Source organism: Plecotus auritus (assembly GCF_963455305.1).
Source record: "Plecotus auritus genome assembly, chromosome: 14".
Lineage (NCBI taxonomy): Eukaryota > Metazoa > Chordata > Mammalia > Chiroptera > Vespertilionidae > Plecotus > Plecotus auritus.
In genome coordinates, this window is record NC_137780.1 from 13,280,229 (window position 1) to 13,303,320 (window position 23,092).

Here is a 23,092-nt window from a genome sequence, read left to right on the forward strand (position 1 = left end):
TTAAGTACATTCTTTTTTATTGACATATGGCAGAAAGTAGCATTTAAATATTTGTTGTATGGGATGATTTGGAATTGTGTTAGTCTTTTAAAATTTTCATATACATTATATATACTTGTGTATAGTATGTGCTTAATCTACAAATTATCTCTATCACCAGTGTGAGTTAATTTTAATGATTTCCACGTTAGTGAAATGAAAATGATATATGGAGCATAAGCATGAACATATGTGAATATGCTTATTTGGGTTTAAATTACTGCTCACTATATAGATTTACTAGTAGCTTGTTTTTAAAACTGATGTGTTATTCACACAGACACACACAAAAAATACCATTCTCTAAAGGAACAGGGACAGACAACTCCAGGATCCTTTCTTCTGGATCATGCCTCGTGTGATTGGCAGCCAGACTGGCCCACTGTGAGACCCAGCGCTTGCTTCCAGATGCAGTGGTGCCTTCCTAAGGGAGAAAACAAGGGAACATGATAATGCAGTCTGGTCACACCTGATTCTCATGGAAGAGAATTCCAGTTAGTCACATTAACCTGTCACACAAAGCAATACTTAAACCTCAGATTCCTATATTATCATTCATTAAATTTCCTCATTCTATATAATAAAGGGCTAATATGCAAATCAACCGAACAGCAGAACAGCCGGTCGCTATGACGCGCACTGACCACCAGGGGGCAGACGCTCAACGCAGGAGCTGCCCCCTGGTAATCAGTACGCTCCCTCAGGGGGAGCACCACGCAGCCAGAAGCCAGGCTCACAGCTGGCGAGCGCAGCGGCGGTGGCGGGAGCCTCTCCCATCTTCTTGGCAGCGCTAAGGGTGTCTGACTGAAGGCCTCCAGTCAGACATCCCCTGTCTCTACCCTTAAAGCAGTGCTCTTTGAACCCTCACAGTCAAGTGTGAAATGGAATTTAATTCATGATATGGTCCCACAGACTTATGGACAGAGAATGGTGATTCTTCAGACCAGCGCCATCTAGGCATTTAATATGGAAGTGCGGAAAAAAATGGTTTCCCCTCTAAAAATCTAAGCCAAGGCTTCATATTGAAACTGGAATGACAACTAAGGAATAGGAAGCTGTGACTGAAAACTTATTTTAAATTATTCAAAATGACATTTTATTAAAAGTGCCAGATTTACTGTATTAAGGACAGGCTAGAAACTGCTGAAGTAAATATTTCATATAAACTGTATACTACTGAATGATTTCAAAAGTAACACATTGAAATAGAAAGTATACATAATAACATACATACAATGGAGCCTAAGGAATTCTTGCTGAACCCCTGAATTCCCTTTTAAGATTTTGTGGTAACCACCCACCGTTCTGGCACTGAAAGAAGTACCTCAGCCATTCACATCATGCTAGGACACCCAGAATGCAGTGCGCTTCGGGGCACACACTGCTGCAGGACCAGTCTGTAAAAATGTTCCAGTGGCCTGTTTAGGCAACTCCTTCAACTGTGATCCCGGAGGCCGCAGTTGGAGTCCCGGTCAGGGCACGTGCCCGGTTGTGGGCTCGATGCCCGGTGTGGGGTGTGCGGGAGGCAGCCGATCAATGGGGCAGGTACACATGGGGCTACAGACAAATCTGACTTGGCATGGTTTGAGGGGGTAGAGAAAAGAAGGAAGAGTCTATTTAAGTTCACATTTACCAGATTAATCAGAATATGAAGACATTGCCTCAAATAAGTATCGCTTGCCTTCGATAAGTAAATTAAGCATCTTGTAAAACAGAAGCCAGAATGATAATTCTCTAAGATCAAGGGGGAAAGGTCACTAAAGTACAATAATTGCTTTGACAGTTTCCAGGTAATGGCAGGCCATAAGGGGACAAGTTTAACATAGAGGTATATTTACCTGAATATAAAAAATATTTTATGTATGCTTCATAGAAATGTAACTACTGACATTTTGTTTTATTTATACCTTAAGATTTTATTTGTATTTTATATTTATTTACCATATTCTAAATTAACTCATTTCCTGAGAGGCAGTATAGCATCATGAGTAAGAGAATGAGTTAAGAAATCACGGCTGCTTCAAGTTCAAATTCTAGCTTCACAAGGTACTAGTTTTAAGACCTTGGCCAAGGTATTCACTGCATACTGGCTTCCTGCCTTGTAAAACGGTACACAGAAAGCTTCCATTGAATGTTAGCTCTTATAACCTGACTAAATTATAATTAATTCATACTTCTCAGTTACATGCATTTTTTAGATTTCTTTTTGACATATCAGTGTGAAATGAAATTCTACGATCACTTCTAATAAGGGAATAAACATTTGTTAAGTGCATAAATCTCAGGAAATTACTATGCTGGGTGCTTTATATACCTTATTAAACTCTCGGTAAACAGATTAAAAATACCAGTTGTAGAGATGAGAAAACGGAAAAAAGAGAGGGGAAGTGACCGAGTCAAAGGCACGCTGTTAAAAGTGGCGGTTCTGGGATTTGAACTCTGGTCTTTCTAGCTCTGCCATCCCATGCTGGCTCTATAACCACCTCACCACGCCATCCTTGATCAATTTCACTCTACTCTAATCACACTGCCTGAGGTCACAAGTTGTATCCATCAGGCATGTTTCCTGGGAGGCCAGGTCTTTCCATTCTGAATCATGACCCCCTAGAAAGCAGGAGCCGTGTATATTTTTTGTTTTCTCTAATAATGCCAATCAGAGCAGCGAGCATCTAGCTCATTCACTGCTTACTGAAAGCTAACATTTCCCCCACCGACAACAGAACATTAATTTGAAAGAACACAGTAGCAAGAACAGAAACAGAACTATTGCATGATGGCCTTGGGCTTTCATTAGAAACAAATAATGTGGGAGGATTTCATTTTGAGGAGTATTTTACAAGGGGACATACACATAACTTAATATAATTAAAAATGATGAAGCCAGGCTGGCGTGGCTCAGTGGTTGAGCATCCATCTATGATCCAGGAGGTCACAGTTGGATTCCCGGTCAGCACACATGCCCGGGTTGTGGGCTCCATGCCTGGTGTGGGGTGTGCAGGAGGCAGCCGATCAATGATTCTCTCTCATCATTGATGTTTCTATCTCTCTTTCCCTCTCTGAAATCACTAAAATTATATTTAAAAACAAACAAACAAACAAAAAATAGTTTAAAATGACGGAAATTCACATCTGTGCGTGTAAGAAGTGAAGTCGAGGGCGAGACGGTACCTCGGCGTGGTGGAACCCAGGTGTGCCCAGCGGTTTCCTTTCCTCCATCATCACTGCGGCAGAACTGAGGGCCCAGTCTTTTATCAGGTCTTTCTGCTTCTCACTGATAACAGGCCTGTTATAATCCTGATTGTCATCCACTCCAAACACCTGGGGGGAGAAGGCCATTTTATAAATGAAAAGTCAGGTCAATATATGAATATTATCAGTAACTTCAGGGGCAAATAAAGATGCTCTAAATTCATTTCAATCATGCGAGCAAACTTGTTTAATGACAAGGTAACATCCACGTGGAGAGAAAGCTGGGCAGTAACAGGGCAGTGGCAGCTCACATTCACGTGAGTATCCTTTCTGAATGTTTAACAAACGTACTGTTTGCTAATAAGAAATACTCAGGCCGCCAAAACCGGTTTGGCTCAGTGGAAGGGCGTCAGCCTGCGGACTGAAAGGTCCCAGGTTCGATTCCGGTCAAGGGCATGTAACTTGGTTGCAGGCACATCCCCAGTAGGAGGTGTACAAGAGGCAGCTGATCAATGTTTCTCTCTCATCGATGTTTCTGACTATCTATCACTCTTCCTTCCTCTCTGTAAAAAATCAATAAAAAAAAAAAAAAAAAAGAAATACTCAGGGTGTTACCCATCATTTGGTAAAAGATGTCAAGAACACTGTAATAATGCAGAGTTAAAAAACATACCACTTCCTCTTGTTCCAGTTTGTGTCTTTGTTCTATTATTACTGAGAAACATGTTGGGAAACTATAAATGCATGATGGATTTTATGTGTTCATTCCCTCACAAATGTTGAACATTTACATACATGAGTTAAATGTATGCATATAACTAAGTTCCCAAATAACACTTTATTGTAAGATCTTTGTACAGGGTGTAGCATGATTCCCAAACTATATGCACCTAAAATCACTCACAGGCCTTTGTTTGAAATGCAGATTTCTGGGTCTACACACAGATTAGCAGATTTTGAAGAAGCAGATTGTCTCTGGTAGACACTTTTGAAATATTCTAAATACAGAGACCAACAATCATGTGCTTTTAAGGGCAGGACCTGAGTCTTACTCATTTCCTGGCTCATAATAGGCCCCGGCTTAGCCAGAGACTGAGGAAATGTTAACTACATCAACCTGAATTTTCCATAGGCTCTACTGTGTTCTCAATGCTCATTATTTACAGAAATCAGCTGTGGCCCTGACTGTACAATCAAGAAAAATATCCACTTTGTAGAAAGGAGCTTCAGAACATAACGAAGAAGAACCAATTCTGTTTTAAAAGGGAAAAATGCCTTTGTTTAAGGTAATTTCTAGAAAACTGTGTAATGATCATACAAAACATCTATCTGATAAGTTCTGAAGTTCACATTGACTAAGGCAGATGTCAGATTTTCAAAATGACTAAAAGTTGGGAATTTTACCACTAGATGGCCTTATTACCTAGTATTTAATTCAAATGTAACTTTAGTTTTAAGAACCGCTCATTATTCAAATTATTTTTGCTTTAAGAGCAGCTGGTAACCTGGGTTGGCGAACACACAATACAATATACAGATGATGCATTATAGATTGTACACCTGAAACCTATATAATGTTATTAACCGTCACCCCAATACATTCAATAAAATACAAAAAGAACAAATTGTATGTTATCACATTTAGATCAAATAGGAACTTTAATAACACACGGAAGCACATATTTAGAAGGGACAAACCTTCATTTCGCTAAACGTTGGAATTAGTTTAACAACAACAAGCAGGAAAGAATACTAAGTATATTTTTCTATGTGCTCTGCCTCTGACCCCACTTGAGCAGAAGGCAAATCAGAGCTACTAAAGTTATTTGGGCTGTCTTAAAGTTTAAAAATTTTCTAAGTCACTGAACTCCCAATTTACTGGTTTATCTCCTTATTTTTATCAATACGACTAGAAAAAACCCAACCCAAGTTGGAAAGTGGGAGATAAAAACAGCCACGTGTGCTGATTACCTGCATGTTGGACCTCATTGGCATGTTAACTTACAAGTTACCTCGATTTTCTGATTTGCTGATTTTAATTCTAATCATACTCAAGATGGATTTCCAAACCTTGACTGTCTCAAACATCTAAGCACCAGCAGTTTCTAATAAAATATAATCAATCTCTCCAAATCACTTCTGATACAGACAAAGACATAAACACAAAGTAGTAAAGCTTTTAGGCAGGGAGTGGAGTTGTATAGAGAGTTCTCAGATGATAGTCTATGGATTCCCTCTAATGCACTGGAGATGCTGTACATACATCTGTCAGAGAAGTAACTTTTATTTATTTTCCAGACAAGTGATGAGCCTGAAGTACCACTGCCTGGGGGAAGCAGCCTTCAAAGCGCATCCCCATATTTTTGCTAGTGCTTTGAGAAATTAATGATAGCAATGCTTAGCCAGCTGGAAATTCGTATCATCATGTCTGTGTGTAGGTATAAAAACATCCATTTGTGACAACTTGCATGAGAAAACAAAGAAGACCTCAAAAGCTAACACTGTCTACATACTTTAAGGGTATTACACTTCTAACTGCATTTTAAAAATTCAGAGTTCAGTGGAATAAATGGTTCTAAATACTTAACAGAATTTGTATGACCTACTTGTAGTCTATTTTTAAATTTAAAATTTAGACAAAATTGTTAGAAATAAAGGAGCTCAGAATGGAGGCAGGAGAGATGTTTTATGATTTATCATGGTAACAAGCGCTCATAGCAGAATGCTACTCACAATAGTCAGAAGGCAGAAACAACCCAAATGTCCATCAACAAATAGTGAGTTAGTAAATGCACACAATGATACATTATTTGGCCACAAAAAGGAATGAAGAGCTGACACGCGCTATGTCATGGATGAACCTTGAACACAGGATGCTGAGTGGAAGTAGCCAGTCACAAAAGGCCCCATGCTGCACGATTCTATTTCTATGAAACGTCCAGAATAAGCCAATCCTTCGCCCAGAAAGTAGACTAGGGGTTGCCAGGGACAGAGGGAGGGAGGGTCGGGAAGCGATTGCCTAATGGGAGTGAGATTTATTCTGGGGGCGATTAAAATGCCCTGAAATTAGACACTGCTGAGGATTGCACAACCTTGTGAATGTACTAAAAGCCACTGAATTGTACACTTAAGTGGCTAAAATGGTGAACGTTCTGTGAATTTTCCCTCAATTTTTAAAAAAACGCACCATCTGTCTTTATTCTTCCTTTTACTTCTATTGAATAAAAACATGTTCTCCAAATGTTTGTCCTCTCCCTGAATCCATCCCGTGTCTTTGATTCCTCCCATTCCCTGGGAGTTATAGCCACAATCTCTTCCTTTCCCATCCCTGCTCAGCATTCTTTTTCTATCAGACCCTTCTTTCCTATCTTCAGATGATGCTCACGTCTGATGGCCCTATAGTTAACATGCCCAAATTCCCTCCTTTTTATGGCTCATTTCCTTGTCACACATTCCTTCCTTTCATCCCTAAAATCTGGCTGCTCATCTATCCCCCTCTTCTTGCCAAGAAGATCCTTAGTGCTAAGTCATTAGTGAGGAGCTGCTAGAAACTCAACCGCATCTCTAGTCCTCTACCAATCAGGGCACTTCTCCTGAAACTTGCACATTTCTTCTGACACAACCTACACTCTTTTGCACCTTTCATACTATCAGAAGCTAAGCATACACAGGCTTTCAACCATACATTTCAACAAGTTACTTTAGGATCAATATAGAAACTAGTTACATAATACAGGATAATCTGTTCATGGGGGTCTGATGAGATCGGATCAATCTATAAGTTCATCAAAATAAATTAGCTAAGATAAAGCTAACCTCATACATGTATTGATAAAAATGAAAAAGCATATCAAATTTTTCTTCTCATTCATATGGAGTGTCAAAAAAAAAAAAAAGATACTGAGTGTCTACTACATGCCAGGCATTGTTCTAGGTACAAGAAATACAGAAGTGATCAAGACAAGTAAGATCTTTCTAGAAAGGACAGAGAGAAAATAAACCAGCTAGTGATGAGTTCCGTAACGAAAATAAAACATGGTAATCTGCGGCGACCCGCACGGTAAATGCCGGGTGAGAGAACGCCTCTGAAGGAGCTGGGCTGCGAACACAGGGAGAGCTGCCTGTCAGTCCCTGACAAGCTCCAGCCAGGAAACTAAGGACGATTTCACACAGGAACAGGGAAAAGGAAGTGGGGCAAACCTGTCAAACCTTAAGCTTCTGCCTGGGAAAGGCGAGTTCCCTGGTGGGGCTTTGGGAGCTAATGGGGCAGGAAAGGGTTCCACACTTAATGAACGTTTTCTAATATATATTTTTATTGACTTCAGAGAGGCAGGGAGAGGGAGAGAGGGATAGAAACATCCACGATGAGAGAGGATCATTTATCGGCTTCCTCCTGCACGCCCCACACTGGGGATCAAGCCTGCAACCCGGGCATGTGCCCTGACCGGGAATCAAACTGTGACCTTCTGGTTCATAGGTCGATGCTCAATCACTGAGCCACACGGGCTGGGCACCCCGATAAAAATATTTGAAAAATCACTTAGTGAATAGGGGCCAAGGAAAAAGATTAGTACAAAAAAGGAAAATCGAGCTGCCAGAATTTAGCTTGTCGGAAGCACTCTTTGCTCTGGCCCATTAACTCAGACTATTTCTGGACGGAAAGGAAGTAGGAAAAAGATGAAGTTCAACTTGAAAAGCTGTCTGTTTCGAAGGTCCTCTCTTACTGTCCCAGGCTCGTGTCTGACCTCCTGCCCCTTCAGCCCCACGCACAGCGCATTTTGTCTGAATGGACCTGGAGGGGCCGCCGCCCGCTGGGTTCTGGCTGGCACTACCCACCTAGCTGACTCTGTTATCCGTGGTTCCTGGCTCAGGCTCGGATCTGGCCTAACATCTGCTGTAAACTTCAGGGCCTGGAGCATCCGCATCCCACACCGCTCCCCCCTGGACCCGGGTCCCAGCACTGACTTCCCTCGGGCTGCCTGACTCGCTGCTGTCAACATGCCTTTATTCTGTGTCTCTGGTCTAGTTAGTCCTCCTGGTACTGGATTCTTTCTTCTCTACCAGCTGCTGCCTCCAGAACCAGCACCGAGTGACAACAAGGCCCATGCGGGGAGGGAATGCACTAGTCAGAGGCATTCTGGGAAAGAAGCTGCCACGATGGCCAGGAGTCAAATCTCAGCACAGGGAAGTGTCTGGAAGAACTGCTTTATGGTATGCAACTTACGGAAAACAGAAATACCACCCCCCTCCCCCCCCCGCACCCCCAAAGACAGAGCCTGAGGCCCTCTACAATGACCATTTTTTTCCTTGTTTATTTAATATTTAGCTTTCTGTGCTCACTCTGTTTTTCTCATTTAGCGTGGAAGGCTAGGAAGCAGCTCTGAGCACATTCTCCCAACAGCGTCTGTTTTGAGGGAGCAGTGGGAGGGAAAAGAAACTGGTACTACTGAGACTAGGACGGGTTCTCTAGCTGTAACAGGGAGGTGGAAGGAGCGGGTGGGGAGATCACTCCTACTGGGGAAGATAATCACCTTTAATCCAGCAGTCAACAGCACTTGTCATAGCGCATCTCCACGTAAGCTTAGATGTGAAACCCAAGAGATCTTTATAGAGAATAGGCATTTGTGTTAACACCACAAGAGGGAATATTTGGGGACAGCGCATAAAACAAGGTTACCTGCTGATAAGCACACAGCACAGAAATATCAACCAAAGTGCTGTAGCCCCATAACCTGGCGTTGCGAAGAGCCCTCTCACTACCATTTACTACAGCCGGCACAGAACAACAAACATGTGACATTTCAGCTTGGTCCTCTCTATTTTTTTAAAAATATATTTGTATTGATTTCAGAGAGGAAGGAAGAGGGAGAGAGAGAAACATCAATGAAGAGAGAGAATCATTGATCCGCTGCCTCCTGCACACCCCACACTGTGGATCAAGCCCGCAACCCAGGCACATGCCCTGACCGGGAATTGAACCGTGACCTCCTGGTTCATAGGTCGATGCTCAACCACTGAGCCACGCCGGCCGGGCTTGGTCATCTCTTTAAAGATCCTTTTTTAAACTGTAGGCAACTTCTTCCAAGATGCTAATACAGGTTCTTCTTTACACCCAGGAATACAATGCATTGTGGGAAAATGGAAAAGGCATTCAGTGCTTATCAGACCTAACACTGGTGTATTATGTGACACTGTTGCTCACTCACTTTTTTAAAAGTTCTGTTTCTGGTCCCAAGATGCAATTTCTTTTATTCTTCTGTTTGATCTTTTTCGGGCTCCTTTGTTCACACTTATTCCTTTGACCAGTGTTGGTGTTGCTAAGAATTTCATGTACATTCTTTCTACGTGAACGCATCTATTATTTTGCATTCAGCTACTCTCTAGTAATTCCCAAATCAGTATTTCAGCCCAGACCTCTTACCTAAAACTGAGACATTTATATTCAACTGAATGTTGGCCATGTCAGCAGCTTTTTAATTGCTTCTCTGCTTCGGGCCTTTCCAATTTTTAATCCATTCTTACACCTCTGAGGTGATTCGATCATCACTGCCCTACTTAGCAGTTTTCAATGCCTCCCACTGCCTTCAGCATTAAAGAATCTGGAGTCCGCACTGTAATACACAAGAGCCGTCAAAGTCTAGTCCAAGCTCATCTCTCTAAAGGGAACACGGTCCTCTGAACACGTCCCCCAGCCTCCGTGCTTCTGGACACGTCTCCACATATGGAAACCCTACTCAAACATGTGTGTGATGGGATTAATTCCACCTGTTTCAACATGAGCTCCGTTGGCATTTCAATTCAAGTTTTATGGAGAACGTGTGAAATGCCAGGCACCAGCAGTCATGGTGTTTTTAATGCGGTGTGTGTGGGCGGGGGGGCGGGGGAAGCACAGGACTTGGTTGGAAAGTCTGTAAGGAGGATTCTCTGAAAGGTCGGGGGCCTCTGAGGGGACCTTGCCGAAGGCGGCAGCCCCTAGCTTGACTTTTCCAAACAAGTCCGATCCCCCGGGGTGTTTTGCTAGAATCTCTGTTTAGTCTTTAAAGACCCGACCTTGTAGAAGCATATACTTTCTCAAGGATGCTTACCCTGCTGATTGTGTCTAGAGGTTAATTTTAGTTCAAGCTGTTGCTACAATAAAAGCCAAGAGGACAGGCAAACAGGGCTACTTGGCGGCGATGGCCAAGCAGTGCCTCAGCCCTCTCTGTCACAGAAACGTGTGTTAGAGCAATCATTCATCCGTTGTTCAGGGTCTGCCCGTCAGCCCTGGTGTGTGTGTGTGTGTGTGTGTGTGTGTGTGTGTGTGTGAGTGAGAGAGAGAGAGAGAGAGAGAGAGAGAGAGATGAGGGAGTGAGGAAGTGAATAAACAGGAAGCTATCAAAGGCATGTTTAACCTGAGAGAGAGAGAGAGAGAGAGAGAGAGAGAGAGAGAGAGAGAGAGAGAGAGATGAGGGAGTGAGGAAGTGAATAAACAGGAGATATCAAAGGCATGTTTAACCTGAGAGTCCCTCTTGGGAGCTATTGGTACCCTTCCTCCAACAGATTATGTCCATCAAAGCAGTCATCGGACTATCTTTACTCACGTTTTCACTGGTGTAGTTCCAGCCCTCTACATACAACTTTTTAGAAAACTGAAAATCTCTCCTAACACAAAGCCTGGCTCACAGCTGATGTTGAATAAAGATGGCTAACTAAAGCAGCCCTCACACGATGGAGAGAAAAAGGGAGGAGATTGCATAAAAGTCTTCGGGACCAAACAAATTCCGGTGGACAGAGCCCATGCCCCACCATCCATCCCATAGACCCCACTTCAAAGGGAGAGAGAAATTGGACGGCAGAGCTTCTTCAGCCATTTGCTGCCTCTAGTTACTCCTCCAGAGTTCTTGTGCTTGATTGTGACTCTTCTTGGTTTTTGTTTGCTCCACACTCACCCGTTACTTCTTCTTCGTCAGACACTTGATGCCCGAATCTCTGCTTTTTGGTTGCCAGAGCCTCACTAGTTGGCCTGGATTTGCCTTCTAGCTGTAACCAGGGCTACGAGCACCTCAGCCTTTTCTTTGGTCCTCCGAGCTAGTGCAGGGACTCTTCTTCATCCCCACCGTTACCGTCTCAGCTCTGTTTTCTGCTTCAAACTAAGAATGACTGTGAATTACCGACTCAGACGCATAGTGCCACGGCTCCCTTAAATGAATCCTGCTTTAAAATCTTGCTTTTCTCGCCCTAGCCAGTCTGGCTCAGTGGATAGAGCGTTGGCCTGCAGACTGAAGGGTTCCGGGCTTGATTCCGGTCAAGGTCATGTACCTCGGTTGCAGGCTCCTCCCCAGCTGGGGCCCTGCTCAGGGCACATGCAGGGGCAACCAATCGGCGTGTTTCTCTCACATCAGTGTTTCTCTGACTTTCCCTTTCTCTTCCACACTCTCTAAAAATCAATGGAAAAATATCCTCAGGTGAGGATTAAAAAATAAATAAATAAAATAAAATCTTGCTTTTCTCTGTCCATCGTGTGGCCATACAATTTGTCATTGAAACTAAGGCTTGCCCTGGCTGGTGTGGCTCAGTTGGTTGGGCATCTTCCCCTGCACCAAAACGGTGCTGGTTCAATTTCTGGAGGTCAGGGAACATGTCCAGGTTTGATAATAATCTGATCTTTGTTTGTTTGTTTGTTTAAAGTATTACAGGTCTCCTCCCCCCCCATTAATCTCCCGCCCCCTCGCCCCCCGCCCAGCCACTCCCATCCCCGAGGGCAAGCCCCCACCGCCCCACTGTCTGTGTCCATTGGCCATGCTAATACGCATGCATACACGTCCTTTGGCTGATCTCTAACCCCCCCTCCCCTGCCTTCTCCCGAGGTTGGATGATCTGCTCAGTGCCTCCTTGTCTCGATCCATCTTTGTCCATCAGTTTATGTTGATCATTATATCTGACACATGAGTGAGATCATGTGATATTTATCTTTCTCCGACTGGCTTATTTCACTTAGCATATGCTCTCCAGTTCCATCCATGCTGTTGCAAATGGTAAAAATTCCTTCTTTTTTACCACAGCATAGTATTCCATTGTGTAGATGTGCCACAGTTTTCTAATCCACTCATCTGCTGACGGGCACCTAGGCTGTTTCCAAATCTCAGCTATTGTAAATTTTGCTGCTATGAACACAGGGGTGCATATATCCTTTCTGATTGGTGTTTCTGATTTCTTGGGATATATTCCTAGACGTGGGATCACTGGGTCAAATGGGAGTTCCATTTTTAACTTTTTGAGGAAACTCCATACTGTTCTCCACAGTGGCTGCACCAGTCTGCATTCCCACCAGCAGTGCACGAGGGTTCCTTTTTCTCCACATCCTCGCCAAATAATCTGAATTTTAAAACTTCTTACCTTACACTTTTTTTAAAAAACCTTATTCTTTTATTTTCTATTAGACAGTATTTTAAATAGCAATGCACTTGTCCTCATAGAGGGAAATTATGAACTTTAAAATAATAGGAAAGAAATGTCATTATCAATTCCCAATGATAAAAATAATCCCAAATCCCCAAGAGTCGTTTTCTATGCTCACACTGCGTCCTTAGAGGCTTCTTTTCATCTAATCATAAAACTCGCTCATCTGGTTCTTACATGTCACACCTCTATTATCAACAACCCCATAACAGTGCTCACATCGCATCGATCGTCTCCAGTGGTCGGCAAACTGCGGCTCACCAGCCACATGCAGCTCTTTGGCCCCTTGAATGTGGCTCTTCCACAAAATGCCACGGCCTGGGCGAGTCTATTTTGAAGAAGTGGCATTAGAAGAAGTTTAAGTTTAAAAAATTTGGCTCTCCAAAGAAATTTCAATCGTTGTGCTGTTGGTATTTGGCTCTGTTGACTAATGAGTTTGCCAACCACTGTCCTAGACTGCGGGGTCTCCATCTCAACAATAAAAGACATGGAGCATGTGCTCCTTAATAAATGCAAGCTTAGAAATTACATACCTGCTCCAGTGTAACTAGAGAACCCACGCCAACATGGAAATAAAAACTGTGAAATTAAAAGTAAACATAAGTGGCCTGGCCGGCGTGGCTCAGTGATTGAGCATCTACCTATGACCCATGAGGTCATGGTTTGATTCCCAGTCAGGGCTCATGTGCGGGTTGCAGGCTCGATCCCTAGTGGGGGCCATGCAGGAGGCAGCCAATCAATGCTTCTCTCTCATCATGGATATTTCTATCTCTCTCTCCCTCTGCCTTCCTCTCTGAAATCAATAAAAATATATTTTTCAAAAATAATAAAAGTAAAGGGATCTCAAAGGGTTATCTTGTCTACCTCCTGAAGGACCACTCTGTAAACTCATCATTTAAACTAGCGCATCTCATGTTAGCGAGCATACAAACCATCTGGAGATCTTGCTGTCAAAGCAGATCCAGGTCAGTGGGTGTGGAATGGGCCTGAGAGGCTGTATTTCTAACAAGCTTTCAAGTGATGCTAATGCAGTTCACACGCTGAGTAACAGGAACTTAACAAGAGATCAAGTATTGGCCAAACTTGGGTTGCTATCTTCCAGGGAGTAAGATAAACAGCTGATTACAAAGTCAACTTTCCATCACCAAGAGCAAAACTGAGGAAAACTACTTTTTAGCCAGGCAACAATCACTGGGCACATTAACCAGTAACATGAAAATGCATCTGGAAAGTAAATAATCACCATGGCTGGGCATACCCTCGCTCAGCTCAAAGTACCACAACAAACGGATTTCGTTTTCACACTTTCTTTCTATCACCAAAGATAGAAATGAATAGACATTACGAAAATAAGAAAAAGAACAAAATTGATTAAAACATGTATTTTCATCTGCTTCCAACATGAAATAGTAGGCAGGAAACCTGTGATTAACTATTATCAGCTAACATTTATGTTTGTATCAACAGTCATAGCAATTTGGGGTTTTTTTATAGCTTTTTTTTTTTTTTTTTTTAGTTTTTAAATGTATGCAAAATGAGAATGGCCAAAGTATACTATTTAAAAACCCTATCTTAAATGTAAACAACTGTAACAGGTCCCGACAGTTTAAATGTAAGGACTTTACCTCTGAAACTCAGGCAAATTCAGAACATAAGCAGAATACAGTCAGAAAGCATTTGGTCTTATTGCTAGTCTTACAGTTTCCCTAACAAATGCTAGGGTTCCAATACCACTGCCTGCATGAGACCGTCTCATGCTGACTCTCCAGTAATTTCCGCCAGTCAAATCCACCCCCGAAAACTAGCATCATCCCCACATTTCAGTTATTTACCTTGTCAATCATTTTTCTTGCTTCCACTTCCTCACTGTTGGGATTCTCTAACTCAATGGTATAAGTACCCTTGTCACTTTGGTCATCATCATTATCCTTTTCAGAAGTAGCAGAGGGAGCTTGGTTTTTTAACATTTTATCCATCTCCTGGCTCGGTCTGTGCCCAAGACTCCCTGAGCTTCTTAACAAGGCAGCTGGTGGGAAGGGGACCGGCACGGCGGGCTCCTCTGATTTCTGCTTTAACCATTTCCCATGTGGAACACCATGCCCCCCTCTGCGGTGCACAGAGCTAGTCTGGAAAGACAAAGAAACCACTTTGGCATCTGCTGTTGGAGACTGGGGTTTTGCAAGTTTTGCGTGTGGTGTGGAGCAAGTCGATTCCTCACGTAAGACGCCCGCGCTCTGAGGAAGAGAACAAGGCCTTCCCTGGCCGGGACTGCCTGCATCAGAGAATGCAATCAGGAGGGCGGTGTGACTTACGACAGCCTGGTCCTGGTGCTGGTCGGCGGCCAGGGCCTTCTGCAGCTTCTTCTGTTCCGAGTGGTGGCGCCTCAGGTGTTCCTCCAGCGTGGCCCGTTTGCTACAGCGCCTGTGCGCCCCAGCGTTTTCGGAATCGCTCTGGGTGCCATCATCATGTTTATTTCCTGGACACAAAACAGAAACGGCATAGTAGAGAAGGGAAAAGTCCCCGGAGAAAGTAAGAAGCATGCACAAAGGTGCCATTTGTTTTGCCCCCTTCGCCATTCAATCTGAAGTCATATGTTCTTCCCTCGACTGCAAAGCTTCCATTCGAATTTCACCAACCAACAATGGGGCCCTGTATAAACCACTGAATAGGACTGTCTTTCTCTAAATTTTAACTTTAGGATGATGCATCAATGCTTTAGCACAGTGGTCGGCAAGCTCATTAGTCAACAGAGTGGCAAACTGCGGCTCGCGAGCCGCAGTTTGCCGACCGCTGCCTTAGCAGATAAGCAGTGCGACAGTATCCATGACAGTCTGTATTTATAACATTAATAAACATGAATCCTACCTTCAAACCTTATACTTTATTTAAGCAATCAAAAATATGTTTCTAGAACTAGTGAGGAAGAGACAGGGAAAGGGTGATTCTACTGAAATGCTTACCCTTCACAGGAAAAGAGAATACAAATGCCATAAAAAATGTGATGAATCTTAACTTTCAATGATATATACTACATCCCTAAGTATAGCGTCTTTATAGTTTCCACCAATTACTGTACAATTATTTACAAACATCTTTTTAGCTACAAGAATTTTTGAAAATCTGCATTTTGAGCTATAAACTCTGGTGGCTTCCGAATTAAATAAAGCATGCTAAAGGTCTATCTATAAAATCCTACATAAATCTAACACCTACTGGGCAAATGGCATGGTGCTAAATATAACCATATAAAAATGTATCTGCACCACAAAGCATACAGTTTAGTTAGAATATATTAGAATTTTGAAATATCAAAATGTAAAACTATGACAAGTCAAGTATTACTTGGCTTTTCACTGATTTAGAATTCTTATTACCTAAATAAGAATATTACAACAGTCAAATAAGTATTATATATGTGGCATAAAATTACTAGGAAGTCAAGAGTTATTCTATGCATGTTCAAGATCGACTCTTCAATGAGGGCTTTTAGAAGCTATAAATGATCTATCAACCAGGTGTGTTCCAAAGTTTCCAGGACTAAATCTGGTTTTTAAGTTGTCCTGGGCCACAAATGTAATCTGAATACTTGCTGAATAATATGGCATCAAAGAAGATGGTGAGCAGCACTGAGGACTCGGAGGCTGGGAGGGACAACACATATATGTCCCAGGAAAACGTTGAGTGTCATATTCATGGGCTGGTTCTGATAAATTAGAAGCTACTGGTTGGTGCTAGTGATTTAAAAATGTGGTGCATAAACGCAGCGAGAAGACTCAGGAGGGTGAAGAAAATAGGCAAGGGAAGCCCAGGAAGTTAGCAAGACCAAAAAAAGGGGTCTGGGGAGCTCTCCCAGCGCAGGGATGGTGAGTAATAGAAACCTCAGATATGACAACAAATCTGAAACTTTCTTCCAACTAGTAACTATTCAAAATGCAATCTGAAAAGAGCACACACACTTGTTTAATTAATAGACTCCCCGCCTCAGATAATCAAGCTACAAAGTCGGGATAGCAGATGGAATGCAAAAAAACCCATAAATAAGTAAAAAATAAAAAATCCCACCAGTTCAAATACAAAGCTCATTAAAAATATGACCTTTTACAACCTATCTCACTGTTGCAATTGGATATATTGAAAAGAAATCCAGTTTGTAAGACCTGGATGTTACCAAACACCAATATTTCCTGCATAATAAACACAAAAAAGCTGAATCACACACGCACAACATGAAAACAGCATTTTTACTGAGTTTAGTTCTTGTACCAACATATAAAATTTGGCACGTAAGTGGTGTCAGGCCCTTTCAGTATCTTCTCTTTAAGTTATAGCTTAAAATTTCTTCCTTTTTTAAAAATATGTTTTTATTGATTTTAGAGAGTGAGGAAGGGAAAGGGATAGGGAGAGAGAGAAACATGGATGTGAGAGGAACATTGATTGGCTGCCTCCTGCATGTCCCCCACTAGGGATTAAGGCCGCAACCTGGGCATGTGCCCCTGACCGGGAATTGAACTGATGACCTCTTGGCTCATGGGTCTACACTCAACCACCGAGCCACACTGGCAGGGCTAAAATGTCTATTTTAATGCATAGGTCAGCCATTTTCTTTTCTGGGAAATTTATTATTTCTCTGATATTTCTCAGTGTCACACAGGGTGAACATCTGAGCAGAACTGCAATCTCTGTTTTCACTCAACAAAAGAACCACTAGGGAACTCCCCTCCGCATTGGGTTCTTCCTGCCTGTTGTCTGTCCTGGTCTGTGCCTGAATAGCTGACTGTCCCTTTAAGCACTCTGGGGGCAGGCCAGCTGTACCGCCAGCAGCCGTGGCCGGAAGCAGCAGCTCTCCTAAAGGGTCAAAGTGCATGGGCTTTGTGAACATTCTTGGCGTCACTGTCCCAAAGCGCGTGCACTTTACTCTTGCAGGAGCAAAGCAGTTTTGTGTTTTGGTTTGGTTTTGCCTATTTTCAAGTTTCTGACTGAGCTAAACGGTTGCTGAAAATTTAGTGAATATAAAATTATTACTGTTTGCTGTCATTCCATTATTTGGGTAGAGTCTAGGTATATACGTTTGATAGCCTAAAATGTGGAAAGCCTTTATCTAACAATGGCAGCTCTGGGTTTGGGGAAAATCAAATGTCATTTGTAAGAATATCTGGAGTAATAAAACGGGTCTATCTTGGACCAAACTGAGTTATTTTCAGGGAGATTTTTTAGATGGCTTGTAGAACGGTATGAAGGCGTATCCAGTAGAAGGGTTCTGAGCAATGGCAACATACTAAAATATGTATCTACCTAAAAATCAATTTCGAGGGGTGGTAGTATTGATTGTATAATTTCTGGTAAGGTTTTCAAAAATGTAATCATTAATGCATGGATATAGTGTGAATGTGGGCATTAATGCCTCTCTTTGGAATTAGGCTTGTTCAAGAGCAGAGAATGTCTTAAAATGATGGCTTAAAATAACAGCAAATACAGAAAATAGTGATAATGACTAAAAAGCAGTTATAATAAAAGGGTATTTTTAAAAAATGGTAGCTTATAAAAGGATCTTTTAGCTCACTTTTTATATATTTATTAAGAGTGGCTTTAAAAAGACGTTGTTACTTCTAAATTTTCAAGGTTTATGCTACCTTTTACATTATACTAGGATATCAATATTATTTATCCAATTCAAAAAAATTGTTGGTTTACAAATCGGTAACTTTTATTTGTAAGCTTAACCTATACATTCATATATGGATCTCTACTGTGTATTTAATATTATCCAGTGTAAGTAAAGGATAACTATCACATGTCAGGTAATTGCGTATGATTATAATTAAATATAGTAATAGGCCCAACAAAGGTTTAGGTAATCTCACCATCTCACTATCTTGAAATACCTTAGAAGCAAATCAGAAATAGGCACTTCTTCGTCACTTGACCAGATTCCCAGGGCATAAAGTACGAGTTAAGCCAGGGTCAGTCTTGTCATTGATTTCAGGTCAACCGATTCATTGTTTACTCTAATTACAGAATACCTATCACGTACTCAAGTATCAGGTGAAGTGTTAGGAATACGAGGTAAGTAATAGTCTCTGACCTCAACAAGCATTTTTTTAAAAGCTCATTAACTCCTTGTACAGTTACAGAATGGCCAGATTAACATGCAATCATTTCCCTCATAGATAGCTTGTTAAATAAAATACAGAGTAACACAAAACTGTATTTGGCAATTCTAAAGTAAATTTAATTAGCAAAATCAATGGAAAAATTAGTTGATAACCTCTATGTACAGGTATAAAGATGTTGCATTTTTTGGCCAAGAATTATACCAGTAAAGCATATATAAAAACTATTTCATGAATAAATAATTCAATTTGTCATTTTCATAGAAGTCTGACTATCAAAAAAATGTAATTCAATCAATTCCCAGTAAGTTATCTCTAAACAAAAATTTTTTGTTTCACGGGTAACTACTAAGAACAGTTTGAAACACTCTATCAACAATATGACTTTATTACCAAGGCAGAACTTTTGACCCATTATCAAATGTCTTAACATTTCTTTCAAAATTTAGATATTGACATTTTACTGGAAGGGTCCCAATAGAGAAGATTATTATTGAACATATCTTTTCCTTAAGTCAAGAAAAGGATGAGAATTGTCTTCTAGGGAATTCCACTGCTGAGCTGACTAAATTTTTAATTCCATAAGAAAAAAGAGACAGACTTAATGGCATAAATCAAATTTACAAAACCAATCTGGTTTTGGCAAGAACATGAAGGCAGACTATTTTGAATGAGTTGACCATGGGCAGTATGGCTTGCTTTTGAGCTTTAAAATCAAATATAAACCTTGGAGAGAGCAGTTTTCTACCACATTATTAATCTGATAGCAGTTGGGCAACTGTGAAGATGGAATTTTCCTTATCAGAATATAGGAAGTTCGGAAACGATCAATTCACTTTACCTTTCAACCTTTTCAAGTAAACGGGAACATCACTCTTAATACTTTTGGAATCGTCTTCGGTTCTCTCCCAGACCATCTGAGGAGGGTTGTTCTGAGCTAGCCAGTCGGCGACTTTGTTTTCTGGGGCCATCATTCCAGTCTGAATCCCCGGCAGGTCTTGAGTTCCAGAAGAAGACTTCCTGGACTTGTGGCGCTGCTCAGAAGTAAATTTTGTCACATGGTCTCTAATCGTTACCTTCCCTGGGGCACTGTCATCAAATTCAATGGTAAAGGAAGCATGCCCTGCACCTGTGGTATGGGAGCTCGGTGTGTCTTTTGTTGGGATTTCATGGATAGTGCTTTCTGTGATTTGTGACGGCTGCTGGAACTCTTTTGTAGGGATTTCAAAATAACTTGGTTCCCTACATAAAGGAAAAAGGACTTCTTCATTTGCAGCTGCAGACTGTTCCTCAACTTGCTTGGCATCTAAGCTGCACCCTAATGAGAAAAATAAGAGAAAATTCAAGATATTTGGGAGCTTCTAGCATTTGAAGGAGTCAAGAGAACCAGAAGTCAGATCCCAGCCTGGATGAAAACAAGGGCAAATGTCACAGAGAAGAAATCATTTTGGTTGTGAACATGGTATTCAGGCACCAACAGGAGATGCAAGGTGAACAGCAGCCATGGCAAAGGATAGCAAAGCAGTTAAGAGATGGACCTTGAATGGCTAGGGCCATGTTCTTTCCAACTGCGATCTAGAAATCATCGAGGTGCAAAAGAACTGAAATCCAATGGAGATGGAGATATATGTTCAATGTATATATTATATATCTCAAGTGACAGAAAAAGGATGAATTTCCTTATCAAGTAAGGAGAATGAAATATCTTGAACACAAGTAGAACTCCTAGGAGAACAGGTGCTCAAGTGAGGAAACGCACATGAAGTCAATATGTAAGCGATGCTCTACAAGTAACGATCCCACTTACCATTCTTCCCCTTCACATTCACAACCATTACTTATAGAACGACCAAAACAATACCCTGACGTGTGATCCTTGCAGGAAGATACATTTGATAAAGAGTAAAAGAATACTGAAGACAAAGCATGTGGTTTGCCTGCGACATTGCAATCCAAGCAGCAGTGTGAAAAAATAAAAGTAGAAATTCAGTTGCCAGCCATTCATTGCAGAAGAAAATTCACGTACATTTCTATACAGCAGAATATGTACAAGTGTCAAAAATCCTTGGAGAAAAGCTGAATTATAAAATCAGATCAACAACAAGAGTTAGCAGAAGAAGTAAATAGCATGGGAATGCTACCATTCGTCTATTGCCCAGAAGCGAATATAAAGGCATAAAAATAAAAATAAACACATTTATACAGAAAGCATGTAAAGGCATAGAAATGAAAATGATAATTGAAATGTTTTAAGTATGTGTTATCAAAAGTGCAAATGCGATATATATATATATATATATATATATATATATATATATATATGTGTGTGTGTGTGTGTGTGTGTACATTTTTTAAAGATTAAACTGCCCTGTTTTTCAGGAGGCAATTGACCATGGCTATTATCAAGATGGTAAAGAGTGAGTTCAAATGAAAAATATTTCCCTAAAGCTCAAACAGCATTCATTTTGAAAATACATTGGTAGAAACCATCCGCAGATAATCTATTAGGAGGAAAAGGCAATGCAGGGATAGCACGCTGTTTCCAATCATTTTCTAATTAAGTGAAGTATTTAGTCTTTTGAAACATCTTTTGGAATATTAAATCTTGATGGGATTCTTCAGGTGCTGTAATTGACTTCTTGGCATATTCTGAATATGAAACAATCATAACACTGTTTGCTTTTAGGGTATAGAAGATTGGGACGGCAACATTTCTGTAACCAAAAGCATGGGGCAGTGTATAGAAGACATCAAGCTAATTTTAAAAAAAAAGCAAAAAAAAAAAAAATCTATGCAGAAGATAAACAATATCCAACCAAAACAATCTCAATGTAAAAATGATCCTTTTCAAAATCTACTTAGTTTTTTCACCACTGAAAATGAAAAAAATTATATCAAGAACAACTCTACATCATCAAAGCAAATATTTTACATGCTATTTGAAAGGTTATACAAGACTTAATAATTTAAAGTCACATTTAAAATTTTTCTTTATTAAAAAGTTAACTTATCTTTTTCTTAATAAAATGTTCACTTGGATTTGAATATTTACTCTGAAGGCCTATCACTTAAAATTCCTGTGACAGTATAATGCGTTAACCACTCGACATATATTAATAAACTCATTAACAAATGTTATTTTTTATTTTTTCATACATTGATTGATTTATTATTATGTACAATGTACTGTACTTGATCAATTCCATATAGTACAACTGGTTTATAAACCATGACCCCAACAGAGATACCTAATCATTCCTTCATTCCTTCATTCTGGTTTGCTTATCCTTCAGATAACAGTAACACTAGGGACAAAGGGTGGTAGTTTTTTATAAAACGATGTGGCTGAATTACGATGTAAAAACCACCAAGAGCTGGTCCAGGGATATATGATTTATGTCCACTTGCCACTCAGCACTCAAAGCAATATTTTCCTCCCTTGGGAATGAAAAGTTCCCAGTTACTACTAACACACTTTCAACATAATCTTCACATTCTAACAGCAGAGACCAGCAAGCGCACACAACTGCTTTTAAGGTTATTGTTCCCTTAGTCCTACTGCAAAATCGCCTTTACTCCAAGGACTAGGAACCTGAGACTCATGCAAGCTAACATCGACTCTACCCAGAAGTCAGCTGTCTAACATGGTCGAGTGGCACTTTAGAACAGGGAGGCAGCATGTTAGGATCCGATGGTTATAACCAGGCGGTCTGGTTCAGTAAAGAGCAGGGATAAGACTTCAAATCAGATTAAATCCCGTCTCTATCAGCCGTTAGTCCTCATCTTCCTCCCTGTAGAATGAGGAAACAGCACTATCTGCCCATAAGACTCTGTGAACATTCGGTAAGACAGCACTGAGTGAGATAATGTAAGTCACTCAGAACAAAGCCTGGCGCAAGCAGGCACACAGATAAACGATTCCCTCCTGTCCTGCCCCAGATCTCCAACTTGGTTAAGAATGAGGAAAACAACCAACTAAAACCAAAACCCACCAGAGAGGGTCGGACCTGCGTTACCACCATCTGTCCACCATCCGGAACTGAAATATCATTGCTGACATGTACACATAAGGAACTGTCTGACATTGAAACTGGGGCTCAAAAGAACTGTTGGCCCAGAAAAAAAAAAAATAAAATAAATAAATAAAATTAAACCAAAAACCTAACTCTAAGAAACCCAAGACAGACATGACACCTGTTCTCTCCTATCTGCGACCTTCACCAACAAGGAAGTCTCTCTGGAGAGCCCAGTGAGGCTTCAGGTGAGACGTATTACTAAGAAGTAAGAGTCAAGTTGTAGAGAGAAGACGGAAATGA

The 23,092-nt window shown here is 41.0% G+C and overlaps 1 protein-coding gene across 13 annotated transcripts in view; it reads right to left on the bottom strand.

Annotated features, from left to right (window-relative positions):
• The window catches only part of CEP170 (centrosomal protein 170), a 108,956-nt gene that overhangs the window by 34,610 nt on the left and 51,254 nt on the right, over positions 1–23,092 (bottom strand). For 6 of the 13 annotated variants that reach the window (XM_080650922.1, XM_080650920.1, XM_080650923.1 and 3 more), the window contains exons 8-11: positions 19,618–20,094; positions 14,979–15,142; positions 3,208–3,357; positions 337–463 (exon numbers count right to left, since the gene is read on the bottom strand). In XM_080650922.1, coding sequence (XP_080507048.1) covers positions 337–463; positions 3,208–3,357; positions 14,979–15,142; positions 19,618–20,094 — 918 coding nt within the window. Of the gene's footprint in view, positions 1–336; positions 464–3,207; positions 3,358–14,498; positions 15,143–19,617; positions 20,095–23,092 lie in introns of all 13 variants that reach the window. The other 7 variants (XM_080650928.1, XM_080650926.1, XM_080650925.1 and 4 more) reach the window with 2 other exon arrangements.